The following is a 19,719-nucleotide window of genomic DNA, read 5'->3' on the forward strand; positions in this document are numbered from 1 at the left end:
CCTTGTTGATCTTCTGCTAATGTTGAAAAAAATTCAAATCAACAGAAGTGGTGTTTCCATTAAATACAAGATTCAATTAAATTCACCTGATAGGTCAATAGAAACCATGCTGAGACATTCTCCTACCACTTCCTGTCATCTTCTCCATCATTTCCAACATTAACAAGATCTGGTTGGGATGCAAAAAAATGTTTCCGTCGCAATTTTGTGAAATTAATGTTTTAGGGTCGTAGATATAAAGGAGTACATTTCCACCAAAAAACTGAATTTTGAGATAAACCTGAGACATTTTCTAGAAAAAACAAGAAATTTCTGACCCTGAAAAGTAAAAAAACAATGCTAGAAAACACTCAGAATTTTAAGATTAATCTCTGAAATTTTCTAGAAAAAAGCTTTAGCAGATTTTCACAATTTTCTAAAAGTCAAAACTTTTCTACTTCTGAGACTCAGAAATTTGCAAAGTTTCTTTATTAATATCAACATTTTAGAGTTTTTTGGCAGAAATGTACTCCTCCTTTTCTGCAAATGTTTCTACAACATTCCTAATATGGCATCGCAGGAAATACAACTCATCTTAGTGAAAAAAAACTTTTTTTTAATAAATTGCCATGTTTCCATTAAGTAGATTTATTTTTGTAATTCCGACTTGCACAATTATATAGTTTGTGGAAACGCAGTTGTTATTTTTCAAGGATTCCTGTTTGCAATAATTGATCCATCAGTACCATCTGGTTGATGCCTTTTTTTGTTTTGGTTGCATTGATAAGACCGTGCAGCTAGGTGTCGCCCTGTCAGAGGTGGAAGACGGCGCCCAGAACGTCATATTGTACTACACTGACCCAGAAACCAGAGGTGGAACCAGGGAGGCCGCCTCTTTCAAAATGGGGGAGCTGACAGGACGGTGGGCGAGGTTTACCCTGACTGTGCAAGGAGCAGAGGTGAGCGGGACGGATTTGTGTCCTTTTTAACAACACTGAGGATAAAAACTCACATGTTCAAAGTTTGTCCTGTTTTCTGTATATCAAGTAGTATTTAGTTCTTATGCCTGGACTGAATATCAATATTTTTAGCATAAAATTTCCACATTGTTGTCTTCAGACTTAAAACAAACTGAAAGGAAATTAGAGAAGAACCAGAGTGAGTAATAGAACGCGTTTCATTTTAGTTGAATAATCCGACTAATCCAACGTCATATCTGAACTGTGCTTCGCTTTAGCTCTGAGGAATAATGAGACTTTGAGATTTTTCATAAATAAATTACTTTATCAGAGATGAAAGTTCTGCTTTTTTTATTGTTATGACACAAGAAATATAATGTATTCTTACTGAAACAGTCATTGTTCTGTTGAGCTGTGAAACTCTGGGTAATGGCTTTGAGGGTTTTTTCTTAGAAACCAACAAAAAAACACAAGCTGGTTTAATTTTTAATAACACAGTGAGAATAATAGTCATTGAATCTTATGTTTCTCATGAATAAATATCAGAGAAAAAGAAACTCTTTTTCTAGTACACTTGTTCAGACTAATGTTCAGCTGTGCTTTTATTTACAATGCCTACAAAAAGTATTCACCCTTTTTACTGCTTTTAATAATCGATTATAAACAATAAAATGACAACAAATTAACAAAGTAAACTTTAGAGATTTTTTGTATCCATGCACTTTTCAATAATAATTTCTCTGATTTGTGCGGAGTGTTTTTTTCCGCTTATTTTGAAACTATTTTCACTGACTGGTAGGACCTCAGTTGAATTAGGTCAGTTATGTTAAAGATGGTGAATCTAACAGTCGCTTATCTTATTTTAAATGTTTTTATTTAATTATTATTTTGTATAAATAAGTTGAAATTAAAGTTTTTTTGTAAAACAAAAAAAAACATTTTGTTGATCATGATTGACTTATAAAAGCAATAAAAAGTGTAAACTTTAGCGGGATGAATATATTTTTTAGGCATTGTGGCTCTTCAGATTCCTAGTACACACTTTCTATGTTCACATCTTACACACGCAATTTTAAAAGTTAAACAATTTTTAAAATTACTGTAGAAGCTGATGTGCCTAATTTACAAATTATGACTTCCATAAGATATTTTCTTTTATAGAAAGTATTCCTGTCTCAGTACTTCTGTGATTGTTTCTGTCTTCTTGTGCAAAAACACAAAATCTTACCAAGTATTTTTGTTTAATTTCTAGAGCAAATATATTATTACATTTGAAACAAGACCAAACTAACTCATAAGCAACTTTTCAGCAAGATGTAGGAGCTCGTTTTAAACAAATAACTCCTTAATATTGAAGAAAACATTTTATACATTATATCCATGTATCCATCCATCCTTACATCCATTTTCTTCTGCTTATCCGGGGTAGGGTCGCTGGGGTAGCAGCTTAACAAGCAGCTTATACATTATAGTGAAATAATAACCTGCTAATGGATCTGGTGTGGTAAAGTCAAAATTCATTTCAGTCTGATGGCTGTTTTGTGTCATATTTTGACTGAATGTATGTAAGCATTTAGTTTGTCTTTCAATGCTTCTAGTTTTCCTTGTCGTTTCTGTTGTCCTGTCCCTTTAGATCCGTCTCTACATGGACTGTGAGGAATACCACAAAGTGGCCTTCACGAGGAGCGCCCAACCTCTGACCTTCGAGTCCAGTTCTGGGATCTTCGTGGGGAATGCCGGTGGAACGGGTCTTCCTCGGTTTGTGGTGAGTCTTTTATTTACCATGCAAATGTGCACACGAGTGCAAAGTAAAGCTGCTTCCCATCCATCATTTTAAGTAACGGAGAGCCCCGTACGAAGCTCCTGCTCTGTTTGTTCTTAGACGTGTTTGACAGCTGCAACTCCGGCTAGCTTCGCCCCTCATTCCTGATGTCAGTGCGTTTGGATCAGTGAGTTCACGGCGGTGACTGAATCCAGACCCAGAATGCAGACAGATGTGATGTTTGGGCGGTTGTCTCCGTTGCATTTTCTGATGTGAACACAGTCATCTTTGTTGGCAGCTTTACGGCCACCACAAGAGACCCCAGAATGAAAGACCACATGTGTCTGAGTGCTGTCTTCTCCGATGAGAGCTCATAAATGGCAAGCTGTTTGTGATTTACAGGTTTGAAATATGGCTGAGCGTCTCTCTGAGACATTGAATTGAACCAAATCACTGATAAATATGCTAGGATAGAAAGCCCAATCCCCCACAGTAGCTGTTAAAAATACTCTGGAGTTTAGCTGATTAGAAGTGCAGGAGGTGCAATCAGCCCTCAGTGTTGTTGTAACGGACAATAAAACAGTAAAAGTTCCAGGGATTTCCTGACAAAATGCATTATTTGTCTAATAATAGTGGGGAGAAATCATTTGAGGTGAACTGAATATCAGTTGTTTGTTTATAGTTGGCGGTTTTTCTAGAACTGATTTGATCTTTTATCAGGATCCTCATCAAAATCTCAGGTTTATATTATGAACACCAATAAAACTTCTGAAGATTAGATCATTTTTACACATTTTAAAACATTTTTTTTTCCCCAACTGTCCATCCATTCTTACGTCCTTCTTTCTTTTAATCCACATGTGTCAAACTCCAGGTCCGCGGGCCAAATGTGGCCCGCCGTAGCTTTTTATGTGGCCCTTTAAACTCCAAATTACATCAATCAGTCCTTCCAGTTTTTCACAGATCTGCAAAATTCACACAAAATCAACAGATCCCTATATTTTTTCTGATTTTGATCAAATTTTCTCAGAATTGGTTAAAATCTTTGGGTTTAAGTGACTGTTGCCTCAGCCTTACCTGATGTCAAGTTATAGTCTGTAATTGATACCATAGATAATAAAAAGTCACATTAGCGCAAATATTGTAAAGATTTCTTGCAAACATTTCACCACAAAATCTGTCATTTTGATTGCAAAAAAAATATAAAAACAATCACAAATTTTTTTATCAACAGCTATTTATTGATATTTTGACAATTTAATTGGTTTTATCAATATATTCTGTCATAACCGGCCCTTTAAGAACAGTCAGACTTTCGATATGGCCCAAAGTCATGCTCCACCATCTTCATTCTGTGACTCGAATGTTGAGGCTATCGCTAATTAGCCGCTATTGTACCCTTTCTAGCTAGCTAGCTAGCTTTTTGTGTCTGTGATTGATTGGTGTTTGACTCAACATACAGAGAGCGACAGCTTACAGTTGAAACACAACAAAAGGGACGCGACAGTCTAAATATGTTCAATAAAGTTGAACATTTTTTAACGTTCTTGTGTCGCATTACAAGCTCACGTTTGCACATTTACTAGCGGAAAATTTCACTTTTATGAATGTCGCCGGTTGCTTTACTGGAGGAGAGCTAGCGATTGTCAAGCACTTTTAGCATAAATTTATCTCCAGTTGATTGGATAAAGTTGGTTTTTGCCACTAGCTCATTATGTGAAGCTAGCTGCATTCTCTGCTAAAAAATATTTAAGGTTAGTGTTTAAGGTTAATATTTAAGACGCTGCTAAGAGCCACAAACAAACCCCAGAAATTTTGTAATTTTGCTAGTTATGATTGACCCCCCATATATACTGTAGCTTTCCTGTCTTAAATTTCATTCAAGTTGGCATTAAAACTTGGTGAAACCTGCAGATCCTCTTTTGTCCATCCATCCATATTGTGCATACAGCTGTCAGCTTGTTTCCTTCCTGTCTCTGGTTTATTATTTAAAATATCAGCCCTGTATAAACATCGACCATAATTTCATAGTGAATTTGGAACATTTGTAATTTATAAACAGGAGAAAATGGACTGACATGAAAGATGGGAAACCTTCCCTGGCAGTTCACTAAAGCAAGTTCATATGATGGGAAAACTATAAGTTGTTAGTGGAAAGAGGAGGAAAAAGCTTCCTATCGTAAATGTTTTACGTGGTTAATATGTTATTGGAGAAATCTGAGAAGCTTTCAAAGAACCAAGGAAGGAGTTTGTTTTTATTGAAGGCTCCTTGTTTGGCTTCAGACAGGAGTCCATTTAGGTTTGGAACAATCCATCTAACAGTTGTTTTTCATTTCCAGTTGAGGAATTTAAACTGACTTATGTGGATTTTTAAAATCTAAACCAGCACCATCTTTCTCTAAACGCTTTAAATCCTTAAAAAATACAACTCTGCTTTTATTTTCTGGGGACATCAGGCAATAAATTAGAATCATTTCAATCTATACTATTGATTATTTCAAATAAACTTTGTATTGTTTGATCTGTTTCAATCAAACTCCAGTCCATTTGTCTGGAAAGTCCGGTTCGTTTGGGGAGGTAAGAATGATCGAACTCTGATGCGGACCACAAGAGTGAACTTTGGTCTGCCTACAAACTTAAGTCTTGGCTTGGTTGAAGTGAAGTTCAAATTGAGTTCAATATGAGTGCCAAACAATGGCATTCTGGGTAAACACAACTAAAACAAATGTGTGGCTAGCGCTAGCGAGAGGAATGGCTTGTGGTCTTTTACCAAAGAAAAAAAGAGGAATCCTACAGCTGCTAAAATCTGACGCTACTCCATTTTTGTTTATATTTTGTGAAGAAGGAAGTTGAGCTCAGTGTCTTCTTTAGAGGTTTTTATGTCATTTCCTGCAAAAGTGCCTGGTGCAGCGCCCTCACAGGCGAGGAGGAGAATTGGTGTTTGAATTAGTTTGGATTGTTTGACACAGTCCAGTGTGGAAGAAAACCGCAGCAAGAGAAAATTTAATAAATGTTGCAGTTTTGGTCCTGATAGTCTACCGCACCATCAAGTATGAAAAGACCCAAAGTTTATCGAATGCAGGGTTTCATTTCCTACTTTCAAAACTTAAAATATTTTTTAAAAGTATTTTTTAACCCAGGGTCTAACTTTTTATAAGTAGGATGCTGTGACTTTTCTCTGTATCGTCGTCATTCTTTGTCATCCATCATTGTGCTATTTTTATCTTTTTTTTTCTCCAACCTTGAGGGAAAGAATGTAAAGTATTCAGACCGCTGTACAACCAAAGCATCTTCATAATTTTGTACATCTAACTGTAAAATACTGTTTGCAATTAACTTTGCTTTTATGAAAACTATAAATTACATTGCATTTGGTGAATGAACTGCTGGATTCCCTCCATTCAGGGGTGATTTGCATGTCATACCTTTGCTATTTTACCGTTTCGGTTCCCTAACTATACAATGAGAGGCAGATGCTCAGTTATGAAGATTAAATATGGTTGCTATAAGACAAGAGAACTGATTCATTGGTTCTACTACCTCTTCAGAGTAAGCCCCATGTATTTCATCACTCCTCTTCCCTGCTACATTCAGACGAGGAGGAGCAGTAGTGTCTGTTCAGCTGCTCAGTGTTTGAGTTGGCAGCTCAGTCAGAGATCATCTCTCAGAAAGCAATAACAGGCCTGATTCAGCAGTGGCTCTCTGCAGCCGTATCCTCACTTGTGGCTTTGAATGAACACACAGGAAGAAGAAAGAACAATAAAAGTTTAACTTGGTCTTACACATGGTCTCATTCCAGCTTTCCAGTTTGATTACATCTGTGTCCATCAATTTATGAACCCATCGCTACTGTTGAAAGCTTCCTTCCTAAAAGTAAAACGTTTTTTCGTTTTGATAATAAGGTAAAGATCTTACGGACACATTAGGTCTAGAGATAAAGACACAGCCTGAACACATACACAGTATTATTTAAGGGTTTTCCAGGTATTAAAATGTCAGTAAAGGAAATGAAAAATGTCCATCCATCGGTCCACCCGCCTGTTTCTTCATCCAACCATCTGTTAGTCTTTGCCTACGTTTTGAAGTAATTGCGAATGGCCGTTTAAACTACAAAAACCTGCACAGTGCTTACTGCTCCTCTAACTTCCTCCTCCTCTAAGGAATACATGTTTTGTAAACAAAACATAAGTCTATACCTCACTTTTAATGTAACTGCCAGTGGGAACTTCTAAATTTCTGCTTTTCTAGATTCCTGTGGCAGACAGCTGTGCTGCAGTGTTGATGCTAAATGTAATTGTTGTCCACCTCTAAGGGAAAAAATGCATTATTACCAATCCGATGAGCCTTTTAGGCAGTGGATATTAATCTACTGCTTTTTTACCTTCCTGCTTCTGCTAGCTGTGCCGCAGTTCTGATGTTAACTTTCAATTTGAAGATTCGGTTTCAGCTTACAGGAGAAAAAAAATCAGCCAACAAAAGAATACCTTCCTAATTCCTGAACTAATGCCACTGCAGTACTTTTATCTCAGTTACAAAATCATCTAATTATGGAAATTATGGGAAAAAAATCATAATTTATGAAATGGGAATTCTGCATATTCAGAAGGAAATTGATATTGTATCTTTTGGAAACTATTGCGGATGAAGTTTGCTTGTTTTTCAGAAAGAAAATATTTTCACCCACACAGATTATTATTTAATGTAAGATTTATAAATCAACCTCATGCCCCATTTGGATCCTTGGACCCAAACTGTGTATAATTGTTTAGATTAATTTAATTAATTAGCTGAACATGCAAACCAATGGAGTGAATGAGTGAATTCTCATTTTAAAGCTGCAGAATGGATTACGTGGCACATTCTTTGTTTCAGATGTGTTGTTTACTGCACAAACAGATGTCTGTGATTTGGCTCGCTCCATCGGCTCTTATCCGCCCATTCCTCTTCTTTCTCTCTATTTGTTCCATCCGTTTCTGTTTATCACTTCTCTACCACATCGAGATTTCACAGGCAGCGCCTTGTTGCATTAAAAACAGGTGTTTTTTTATCTTTACGTCAACAAAATTGGCTGAATCTCCTTTGGGAAGACTTTTTAGACTTCATTCCCACCTGTGTGATCCCAGCAGCTTTGACCACCTTTGAGGCAGTAATCTGTAAATAAACAGGAAAATAAAAAATAATGTCGCTATAACCTAAGATTTAGAGCTACATGTCAAGCATTTGACTCATCTGGATATCTTTAGGGCTCACAAATTGAAGTCTAAAATTTCCCCCAAAGCTTTATCTATGAATGAAATCAATGTACAAAAATAAAAGTTGGTTAATTTTATTGCTGACCAAAGCAAGAACCACATTTACAGCTGCCAGTATTTTTCGGTCTCTCTCTTCTGGCTTTACACATCATAAAACCTTTTATTTTGTCCTATTTTTCTTTGCAAAATAGCCGAAGCTCGGTCAGGCTGCCTAGAGAACATCTGTGTGCACAAGCAGAGAGATTTAAGTCTGGACTTTGACTTGGCCCATCCTGCAATGCGTTTCCATTATAAATGTGCGCAAAACTTTTCCGATATTCCGCTAATGTCAAAAAATCTAATTTTCGTAATTAAATAAGAAACATAATTAAAATAAAAAATAAAAAAGTTTGGATATTAATGAAAAAGTACAATTTTCACTGGGAGATTCATCAATAATAAGCAGCTATTGACTTAAAACAAGCTCCAATTTCTTGCTGAAAATTTAGTTTTGTCTTATTTCAAGCAAACTAAGATATTTCCAATAGAAACTAGACAAAAACAGCTGGTAAGAGTTTGTGTTTTTGTAATGTTATGAAAGGTTTACCTCCACCTGCACAGTGAGAATCCAGCTGGTGGTGGAAACCTCAAACCATAAATAGTGTCAATCAAAACGAGGCAACGTGACAATGTGTTGCATTTGATTTAAATTTCCTTGAGCTGCACTTATTGTGGTCTATTACCTTGAAGTTTGTGGTTTAATGTGACTTTATGTAAAAAGTTTGAGAAAGGTTTGGGTCTCCAAGTATAAATATTAGAGCGACATTACAGTTAAGCATCCATAAAAAGCATATATGAAGCACTGATGTTCATCGCTCTTCACCGTCTGCAGGGCTCCATCCAGCAGCTGGTGCTGAAGTCGGATCCCACAGCTCCAGATGACCAGTGTGAGGAGGACGATCCTTACGTGAGTCTGCAATTAAAAACTCTGCTTCCCTCTGTAGGAGCGGAAAACTGCTCAAAACCCATGGTTAGTCCGCCCTCTGCTGGTGGGAGTAGAGTATTACCGTATACTCTATGAATATGAAAGAATGAAAACAAGAAGCAAAGAAATATTTTCATTGATTTAAAAAAATTAAGACTTTGCAGAACTAACTGGACCTGTAGCAGAAAAAGTTTATTTCTTTTGGTTTCTCATAAAAAAACATCTAGATTCCAGTTGGATTTTTCTTTCAGTTGGTTTATCAGAATGGCCATAACATAAAATCATTTATTCAGTACATATGTGTTATTTAAATTATGTCACATTTTAATTTTCAGAATTATTCAGAATTTCGGATTTTAATTACTTTCTGTGAGCAATAAACTTACAATAAAGAAAAGCTTGAAATATTTTCCTACTTATGTGATGAATCTATCTAATATATGAGGTAGGCCTGTCACAATAAATCAATTAATCACTTGATAAATTAACAAAAACTCAATAATTGTCATTTGCTTGATTTATTTTTTTTTCTCTTTTCTCTCTCTCTCTCTTTTTGTTTTTTTTTTTGTTTTTTTACCAAAAACCAAATGATGCATATGGTGCTTTGGTCTCACCTAAACCTTTTTTTGAAAGATATTTCTGTTTACAAAGATTTCATCATTTATTTTATTTGTTGTCTCTGTTTTCTTAATTTATTTTGGATATTTCAAGTGTTTCCCAGGTCAAGTGTTTAAATGTTCTAATATCAGGTTCATTTTCTGAAATGTGACAAAAATGCAGAACTTTTTCACAGCTGTGACATGGCCAGTAAGATGATCAGCTTTCTCTTTACACAGGTAGTCTAACCTTATATGGTCGTTCCTCTCTCTCCTACAAAGGCTTGGCTCTTTTGAAGCATTTTGTGACAAAAAATCTATATTTTGATTGATGTTTCTGCCTCTAAAATGTGTTTTCTCCTAAATATAATCGTTTAATCTTGGAATTATGCTTTAAAAAAATCTTTTTTTTAGAGACTGATTTTCTTTTCTCGTCCTCCCACCTGAACTCTGATTATTTTCCGTCCATCTTCTCTGTTCTCCTAAATGTTTATCTTGTGACTCCAATGCTCTCATGTTTGCTTCAGGCGTCTGGTTTTGGGAGCGGAGATGAAGATTATGATGACTCAAAGGAAGGAGATGAAGTTAAGAAGATTGTGGAGGAGAGAGAATACCCCATGGTGCGTTCGCTGTTCTCCTGGCTTTTTGCCATTTCACTGTGCTGGACCCAAACCAAAGAAAACAGCTCTTATCCTTGCAGGCCTGTTGGAGACTGGAACGCCCTGATATATGCTGGTGTCTGCCAATTCAGTGCTCTCAAACACACACCGCAGGGTGCCGGGTTGGCAGACAAGGGGGGAAAGTCAGCTACATTATTACACGTCCAGAAATAGCTCCACAGGGAAACCTGTCGGATTTATTTTACCGGCCGGATGAAAGGATCAGTATCTGCAGCTGAAAGTGTGTCTTGTTAAATTAAATCTCTTTGTCACCCAGTTCTGACGGTGGCCACCAGGAAAAACGTAGCTGTAAAATATCAAATTATATTCCAAGTCACTGTGAAAAAGAAAGCTTCTCCCAAATGTTTATGATATAAAAAGACAGTTAATTTGTTAAATACAAAATGTAGTTTTATGTGTTGCACAACATTTATTGCTTTTTTCAATATAGTTCTGTAAATGCCACGTAAAGCACGAATGGTAAACATTTTGGCATAAAAAGAAATAGAAATTGTTTTTCTCTTAATAAGGTTCAAAACCCTTTTTATGCTTTGGATTTCTGACTTTGTTTTTAAATAAATAAATTTTAAAAGGAGCTTATTGTTGAGCAGATAAAGCTAAAAATAATCACAACTTTAGATTCTAACTAAACACTAAGTGTGCTTAAATATTTTATCAATCAAATCAATGCAGTTTTTATCTGTTTACTGCCAAATTATATCAGTTAATCCCTCCAGTTTCTTGAGAATTATCGTGGAAATTCACACAAATCAACAAATCCCCGCCCTTTTTGCTCTAATAATTGGGAGTTTATTGCAGATTTTTCTCAAAAATTATATAAAACTTTCTTACTTGTACTAAACAGCTGCTTTAGCTTTAATTCATGTCAGATTATCAGCAAGTAATAAAAAAATCACATTTACCGTCATACATAAGCGCAAATGTTTCCAAATTTATACCACAAACACTTTGATTTTTATTGCAAAAACTCACGATAAGTATCACACTGAAACAATGCTCAATAATATTTCATTTTAAGAATTCATTCATACTTTAACAGTTTGTGAAAAGGTTTTATCGATACATTCTGCCCTTCAAGAGCTTTTATGATCTTTATTTGGCCCAAAACAAAAAGGAGTTTGACACTCCTGATTTAGCATCATTTAAACCATATTATATTCACATCAAACTAAAATCCAACATCTGAAACATGGATGTTCTTCAGGTTTAGGTGTCATTTGCCTCATCAAAGCTTAAAAAGTGGTTTCCGTTTTGTAAAGACATCTTGAATGATGTGTTTTTAATCTTTTTAACTGCCTGCTAATTCACAAGCAGCCATATTGTCGATGTTTGGACTGATGTTTGCCAAGTAACTGCATCTTTGCTCAAAGCTGTAATTTGCTCTTTGGCTTTCCTGTCAACATTTTGATGGGAAAATTATGCAGCAGATCAGGTTTGCTTTGTAAACATTCAGTTGCAGCCAGTAAACAATTAAACTGTAAAATCTGGAGCGGATGTATAATATAGGCATGACCTCAATGGAGTTTGATGTAGGAAGGAAGTGGCAGTCCTCCATAATTTCTATTTTATTTTTATTTTTTACACATTTTAATGTTGTATTTTTTAATATGTGAGCTTGTATTTCTGGTTTGTAGCTTTTCCCAGCACCGGATCCCACATATGGCGCCCCAGTCCAAGCTCCGCCCACTGAACCGTCACTAATCGATGATGAAGATGGAGATGATTCGGAGTCATCTGGCCATGAGTTGGAAATGACCACCGTAAAAGGTAAAACATTATTATTATTATTATTATTGCAATTTGATTATTAACCAGCACTTAATTTTATAGTTTTTTAAAATATGTTAAAATGTATTTAAGTTATATTTCCTATTCTTATACAGTACTAGTACATTTGATTGTAATTACTAATCTTTAGCATTATTTTATTTTTATGTATTATTATTGGACATTCATTATTAAGTTAGTTAAAATACATGTTTAAAACTAAATTAGCAAATATGCATTCATTTCTAAGTTTCCATGGTTTCTATGCAGAACTAATATTTGATTATAATTACAATTGTTTTCATTATAATAAGTTTCAACTTTTCATCTATATTTGAATGAAAACATTTATTATTGTATGTTTATTATAATAAATATTTATGTTTATTATCAGAATTGTTAATATTATTAATTTAGTTCCCAATTTATGCATGTATGTTATCAAATAATTTTTTTGTTGTAGAAATGAATTAATTTGTATGTTTCTAATATTGTTGTAGCATATGTAATAACATTTGATTACAAGTATTAATATTTATTAATATATTTAAATGTTTAATTTATATTTATGCATTTATATTTTGATATTATTATTGATCAATATAATTTCATTGATCATTTACATGGATATGTTATTAATAGTAATAATAGTATTATTTGTATTTATTATTGAGTATTATAATTTTAAATATTTTCTGATATTCTCTTGAGCACCTGTTGTATTTCAGAAGATGGCCACCAGATGGTGCTAAAGAGGCGCTTTACCTCTCTCGTCACTGTATTCTTTTCTCTTGACCTGCAGCAAACCAGCATGTCTTTCTGGTCTGTTGTTTTATAGCTGAAACTGAACTGATCAAATATTCTCCACGTGTTTTTCTGACAGCAACAACATCTCATGCGGTTGCCTCTGAGAGACAAGCCGACGCTGTAAGTTGGCTTCTTCTCCTGGACACGTTTTGCACTTTAAGCACGTTAAAGTGTAGCTCTGTGAAGCAGTCTGTCCCAGATCCACGGAGCTGAATCTGTCCTAAAGTTACTGCAGCAGAAACCTTCCTTTGATTACATCATAACATAAAAATGACAGATTGACCTGACTGTATTTATTTATTTATTAGATTTATCATTGATGAAGGTATTTACCTGAATTCTCTTCAACATTCAGTCCCTTCAGGTGTCTACAGCGCAGAAGGGTGAACCAGGTGAACCAGGTCCTCCAGGACCTCCTGGCCCTCCAGGACAAGCAGTAGGTGGGGGTGGGGATGGGGATCCTGGACCAAGAGGTCCTCAAGGGCCAAAGGGACCTGCAGGCCCAACTGGGCTTCCTGGGAAAGATGGCGAGCCTGTGAGTTTTTTAATTTAATCTTCTTGTTTGTTTGATTTACAGCAATCAGCAGCTTTCAGTTTTTTTTCCAGAGCAGCAGTGATGTGTTGTTACACACTGATGGATGTGTTTCTATTTTTATCTGTTCTCCAGGGGATGAAAGGTGAACGCGGGCTGCCCGTGAGTAAAAACTCTTTCACTGATGTCTTATGTTTTACTGTTAAAGGTAAAATCAAATGAGATTATGTAGGAATTATCCAACATGGAGGACAAAACTTAGGAAACACAGCAGTAATTTTACATATAATGGATGTGGCTCTCTGCCCAGGGCATCATCACATTGGGGGAAAATAGTTAAAACATTTTTTGTTTGTTTTTATGCCCACACTCTTCTCTCTATGACACAATACTAAGAACATTTTAGATGGAAAAATAGAAAAGTAAATTTCTGCCAAAATAGTCCAAATTCCAAATATTCTGAGATTAGTCTCAGAAACTTTCTAGAAAAAAATGAAAATTTCTGAGTTTGAAAAGTCAAAACTTTGCTAGAAAAAGCAGGGACATTTTGAGATTCATCTCAGACAATTTGTATGAAAAACAACAGAAAATTTTTGAGTTTGAAAAATAACAAAATTGCAATCTATAACTCAGAAATTTTGAGATTAATCTCCGAAAGCTTCAGAAAAAAGTTAAAATGTCTGAGCTTTTAAATTAAAAAAATGTGCTGAAGATAAAGACATTTTGAAATCAATTTCAGAAATGTTCTGGAAAAAACAAAAGCATTTCTTAGCTTCAAAAGTTTAAAATTTGCTAGAAAAACTGACATTTTGAAATATTCTGTTTGAAAAGTCAAACATTTGCTAGAAAAAACTTTTTAGCTTGAAAATTTTTTAAAGTGCTAGAGAAACTCAGAGATTTTTAGATTAATCTCAGAAATATTTTTCAAAAAAGTTTTAAATTTTCAACATCTGAAACTCAGACATTTCCAAGTTTGTTTTCCCAAAATATTAGGTGGAAATTCACTCCTCCTTTTTATTCCATCTTTTGTGGCCTTAATACTCTCTTGTATCTTCCTGATCTCCATTTTTGTGCTTATTGCATTTGACATTTTTAGTTGTTTTTCTTAATCCTTAATTTTCTCATGTGGGTTGTTAGCTTGGTTGAAATGTTGGTTTTCGTTTTGTTTTTTTCCAGGGAGCAGCAGGATTCCCTGGACTGCCAGGAGATTCTGGTCCAAAAGGAGAGAAAGTAACGAATAAAGTCTAAATAATGAAAGAAAAACATCCTGATGGGACTTTGTGTTCAAACACTTTCCAACAGTTAATGTTGTTGCTGTCTTCCTCAGGGTGATCCTGGCCTGGGGGTTCCTGGTCCTCCCGGGCTTCCTGGACCTCCTGGTCCACCCAGCAAAGCTTCCATGGTTTGTTCCTCATAAATTTCTTCTCTTTTTAAGATGTCGATGCCATAAATTCACGTTAAGGTCCTGGATTTTACACAGGAGGGCTCTGGATTCAAAGACTTCGACAGCGATACAGAGGTTGTCAGGGTAAGGAACCAAAACAGTTTTTATCACGTTGCAACCACAAAATGTAATGTAATTTATTTAGATTTGATAAATTAGACCAACACAAAGTAAGAAATGTATAAATAATTTTCCTTTATTTTTAAGAAAAATCTGTTATCCAATTAGTAGATAGAGATCACCTTTTCTTTAAAGGGGATCTATTATGCAAAATTCACATTATGCCCTTTTTTGTTATTCCATTAGGGTCTCAACTGCTTCTAAAAACCAATCAGATGGTGTTTGGTGTCTGGAGCCATTTCAGAAACTCCCCAATTATTGAGTCACACTGATCCGTTACCTAGCAACCCAAACAGAGCTGATTTTACCGCTGTATGCGCTGTACAATGGCTACTGGAACAGACAAGGATTTTGTTGATCACTTGTTGCATTCTTGTAGGTTGTGCAGGAGGCTCTACTAATGCTTTTCAAACATGTATGGCTGTATAATTGCTCATCTGTTTGCAGCCATTTTCTCGTGCGAGTATAAACTTTGAGTTGGGGGGCGTGGCCAGCTTCAACCCTACTGAAGCTCAGTAGGATTTAAAGTGACAGAGACCCTAAAACAACCTCTTTTCAGCTCACTTGAAATTTTTTGTCTATTTTGCAAACAGTTTACAGTAGATGGAAACTTTATGGTCTAAGAATGAAATTTGTGCAAAAAATGTACTGAACATGTTTTGTATAGACCGTAAACATAACCTAACCTGGTCAAGGAAGCACTATAGGTTAAAATATTAATTGTCAACATTATTTTGTGTGTCCTCAGGGCCCCCCAGGGCCTCCGGGCCCCCCAGGGCTGCCTGGCCTCCCAGGATCCTCAGCTGGTGGTGTCGTTCCGGGGCCTCCTGGGGCTCCTGGGAAAGATGGAGAGAATGGAGAACCGGGACTCGCCGTGAGTTTTTCACCCCATCTCATTTTAATCTGAAATGGGATTATTTAATCTCAGCACTAAAATTCAGTGAGATCTGATCTGAGCAGCTCTATAAAGTTCTGCCCATCTGCTAAAAATAAAATAAATTGTTGCCTTTATTGCAGGGAGTTGATGGAAAAGACGGCGACCCGGGCCCTGCAGGAGAGAAAGGAGACAAGGTGAGTCTAAAACTCATCACTGAGAAATAAAATGCACCACTTTAAGAGAACCTATTAACTTTGTAAATCCTCCTTTTTCACATGTTTACATTGTAAATATCTACGATTCCTGTCCTGACTTGAAAACCTGCCTTAGCGTAATTTCTGCCATGGCAACCTCTGCACAGGGCAACCCTAATTTACCTTCTGCAAACACTCTGGTTAAAAAAAAAACAATTACCATCCATCCAGCATAAAAAGCCTGGCTCTTAATGAGGTGACCCCACGGAGTAATAAAGCAAGGGAGCTCGAGTGTAAACAAGTCTGTGCTGCTTTAAAAGCCGCTCCGCTTTTTAACGCCAGCCAGAGCCGTCTGCAGTCGGCAACACCGCTAATTTAATTTCATTATTTTTCATTTGTTTGTTAAAAGGGAGAGCCTGGAGCGAGCGGGCCACCAGGACCAAAGGTACCATCTATTTACTGCTCGTCTGAAAGGATAATGAACCATTAGCAGCAATAATTAGGATGTTTTTTTTCTGTTGGCTGGAGAGCCAATGAGGGGATTCGGAGGTGATGATTCAATACTCAGTTTGTCTCTCAGGGAGATCAGGGTCCAGCAGGGTTTCCAGGGTTACCGGGGTCAACTGGCACCGAGGGGCAGCCCGGTCCGAGGGGTCCGCCTGGACCTCCTGGACCACCCGGACCCTCAGGAAGACGCTTTGCCATGGCGCTAGAGGTACAGTGTTTCTTTGATCAACGCGTGTCTTATGGTGAACAAATTCATCAAGTTTGACTTTTTCTACATTTTTTTCCCTTTTAACCTCAAACTTAATGCATTTTATTCTATTGTGATTTTCAAATGATTTTACAAATTCAATCTGAAAAGTGTGGCATGCATTTGTTTTTAATGCTCTCAGATTTCTGTCTTCACAAGTTTCTGTCCATTACAGAAATGCAAATCAAGCATTTCAAAAGGTATTACTGATTAAACTTTAAAAATGATGTAGCTTTATGTTATTAAAGCTAAAGTTTAATCAGTAATACTTTTATAACAAATTTATGTCAGATCATGATTTCTTGGTTAATGTCAAGTAACAAAGACATTTTGAATAATGTCAACTTTGTATTAAAAGTGTGATGATTTACCAAATGACACTTTATGACAACAGTCATAAATAATCATGAAGACTTACTCATGTTTATGATGGTGTCATAAAAGTCTTATTCACAACCCGTCAAATAAAGTGTTACCAGAACTATTCTTAAAAATTGTTCCCTTTTTTTTAAATTTGGAAATTGGTTTATATCTCATCTCATTATATTGAGAGAGTTTCTCATTTTATATGTTGGTTAATGAGATATAAAATCTCGTTTCAGTATGATCAGAATTTTTCACATGTTCTGCATTTTTTTTAAATTTTGTTTTAATGAAAATTTTGAACAAATTCCTGAATTTCTTAAGTTGCAGTTGCAGAAGTAGCTCGTCTAATAAAAAAAATCCACTCTTTTCTTTACGAAGAATCAATTATTAGGTCTGAAAATCTTTCATTTACTCCATAAGTTTGTAGTTGAGGTTACAAATATTGATGTATTTTTAGCCAAGTTTCAGCAGAAATATATTTTAAATACCTCCAGACTATTTTTTTAACAGTTTCATCAGTTTATGTTGTGTTTAAGTTATGTTTTGTGCCTCTCTTAGGACCTGGAAGGATCTGGCCTGCTGGAGGATTTCGGAGGCTCCCCTGGTCCTCAGGTACAGAATAAATGTGATCCATTTCCTCATGTAGCATAATCACGCCACAAGGGCCGACTGCTCACCTTATTTATGTTTATAGGGCCCGCCAGGAGTCCCCGGACCCCCAGGCCCCAAGGTGAAATATTTTTGTGTGTGTTCATGTTGACACTTATTTGATTCTGGGAGCGATCTAACCGTCTCATTCCCCCCTGAAGGGTTTGTTTAATGTTAGGCAGGCGCTCAGTGAAACAAATATTTTTTGCAGACGGACATTTTTATTCACACATAGCTCAACTTTCTTGTTTGTCCCGTCTTTATTTTCCCCTTCATGCCTGTTACAGGGAGACGATGGTTTGGAGGGGAACCCGGGAAAGCCAGGTCAAAAGGTGAGCCTGATATCTGCTGCACCAAATCAGACAAGCTTCTTAAAAGTGTCAGTAAAACGCTGTGAGATGAGCCCTCGTTGTGACACGGCTCGCCAGATTCCAGCCACATGCTGCTAAAGATGCTGTTCGGATTCTGGCTCCTTGCTGTCTGACCTGAACTCCGTGGTGAAGAAATGAAACCAAATCACAGAGGCACAGGGAAACGTTGCCGTTTTGCGTTAATCTCTGAGTGATGGCGTTAAATTCTGGAGATTTGTTCATTATGCAGGTGTTGTTTTGTGTCTGCAGGGGGAGCTAGGCGTTAGAGGACCACCGGGACTTCCTGGTCTGGATGGAATGAAAGGAGAAAAGGTGAGTTTTTATTTTTATAACAAATTATTGCATACATAGCAAGAATATTGAAACTTTATTCTATTTATCTGTATACTTATGTGTGCTTGTTATCCCTTTATTTTTACATGCATTTTTTAAATTATTATTATTATAATTAATACAATTTTTTTTTAATTGAATCTTGATTTGATTTATTTTTACACTAAGCGTTGATTGTGGGTGAGAAATGTTCAATGTTTGTTTGAATGTACAGCTTTAGAAAAAAGACCAATTAAAATGATCATTTTCTCTGACTTTACTTTTTATAGGTTTATGTTTGAGTAAAATGAACATTGTTCTTTTATTCTATGAACTACTCATATTCCAAGTAAAAATTTAGTATTTATTTACAGAAAATGAGAAATGGGCCAAATAACAAAAAAGATCTAGTGATTTCAGACCTTTTTTTCAGAAGTTTATGTTCATTTAGAAACAACAATACTGATGTTTTAACTCAGGAAGAGTTCAGAAATCAATATTGGGTGGAATAACCAGCAGGTTTTTCCGTTGTTGTTCAGTGCAGTGGGCTCCTCGTTTTTTCCAGAGCTGTATGTTTTCTATGTTTCATACTTGCAAAAACTCAATAAATATATTGTTAAAATAAATAGATAAATAATAATAATAATAATAATTGCATACATGCTATGTCGGATTTGTTCAAAGTGTGGCCCGGGGGCCATTTGTGGTCCTCAGACTAATTTTGTGCAGCCCCCAACTGCAATTCAAAAATTATATAAATAAAGGGTCCTATAGTAAACCTGTTGCTAAGCTCTTAAGCCACACCCCTATTTTGGTGTGTGACAAGCCCCAAAAAGGGGCGTGGCTTAAAGACTTCTGAGGAAATTATTGATTGGTTTATAAAGCACTTAAAAACAAGAAGCAGTTAACAATTAAATCACAAAGGTTACAGTAAGAATCACATCAAAATAAAAGAAAACAATCAAATTTAGCAGAACAATGGCAATGCCATCCTGCAATACATGAAAATACATTTATTTTTGCTTTAACTTGCTGTGTGCGGGTGTGTGTGGGCGTGTGTGTGTGTGTGTTCACAGGGAGCAAACGGGAACAAAGGAGATCCAGGAATAAAGGTGAACCAATTACCAATAGCTACGTAACGCCCAGTGGTTATAACCGAGAAAAAACTAAACTCTCATTGGTCTATTTCAGGGAGAACGTGGTCGGGATGGAGTCGGTGTGCCTGGTCCTCCAGGACCGCCTGGACCTCAAGGACCGGTTATTAACCTCCAGGATGTAAGCGGCATCAGGCTCTCAGATTGTAACACAGATTCTGGTGCGCCTAACCTTTGGCCA

General features: G+C 36.1%; 1 protein-coding gene across 3 annotated transcripts in view; it reads left to right on the plus strand.

Annotated features, from left to right (window-relative positions):
* The window catches only part of LOC102225887 (collagen alpha-1(XVIII) chain-like), a 60,563-nt gene that overhangs the window by 31,628 nt on the left and 9,216 nt on the right, over positions 1-19,719 (plus strand). For all 3 annotated transcript variants that reach the window (XM_023326686.1, XM_023326685.1, XM_023326684.1), the window contains exons 4-24: positions 768-938; positions 2,572-2,703; positions 8,824-8,898; positions 10,040-10,132; positions 11,827-11,959; positions 12,843-12,886; positions 13,122-13,301; positions 13,434-13,460; positions 14,475-14,528; positions 14,626-14,700; positions 14,779-14,826; positions 15,611-15,736; positions 15,880-15,933; positions 16,343-16,378; positions 16,514-16,648; positions 17,612-17,665; positions 17,748-17,783; positions 17,989-18,033; positions 18,322-18,384; positions 19,461-19,496; positions 19,576-19,659. In XM_023326686.1, coding sequence (XP_023182454.1) covers positions 768-938; positions 2,572-2,703; positions 8,824-8,898; positions 10,040-10,132; positions 11,827-11,959; positions 12,843-12,886; positions 13,122-13,301; positions 13,434-13,460; positions 14,475-14,528; positions 14,626-14,700; positions 14,779-14,826; positions 15,611-15,736; positions 15,880-15,933; positions 16,343-16,378; positions 16,514-16,648; positions 17,612-17,665; positions 17,748-17,783; positions 17,989-18,033; positions 18,322-18,384; positions 19,461-19,496; positions 19,576-19,659 — 1,701 coding nt within the window. The remainder of the gene's footprint in view (positions 1-767; positions 939-2,571; positions 2,704-8,823; positions 8,899-10,039; positions 10,133-11,826; positions 11,960-12,842; positions 12,887-13,121; positions 13,302-13,433; positions 13,461-14,474; positions 14,529-14,625; positions 14,701-14,778; positions 14,827-15,610; positions 15,737-15,879; positions 15,934-16,342; positions 16,379-16,513; positions 16,649-17,611; positions 17,666-17,747; positions 17,784-17,988; positions 18,034-18,321; positions 18,385-19,460; positions 19,497-19,575; positions 19,660-19,719) is intronic.

Source organism: Xiphophorus maculatus, chromosome 21, assembly GCF_002775205.1.
Source record: "Xiphophorus maculatus strain JP 163 A chromosome 21, X_maculatus-5.0-male, whole genome shotgun sequence".
NCBI lineage: Eukaryota > Metazoa > Chordata > Actinopteri > Cyprinodontiformes > Poeciliidae > Xiphophorus > Xiphophorus maculatus.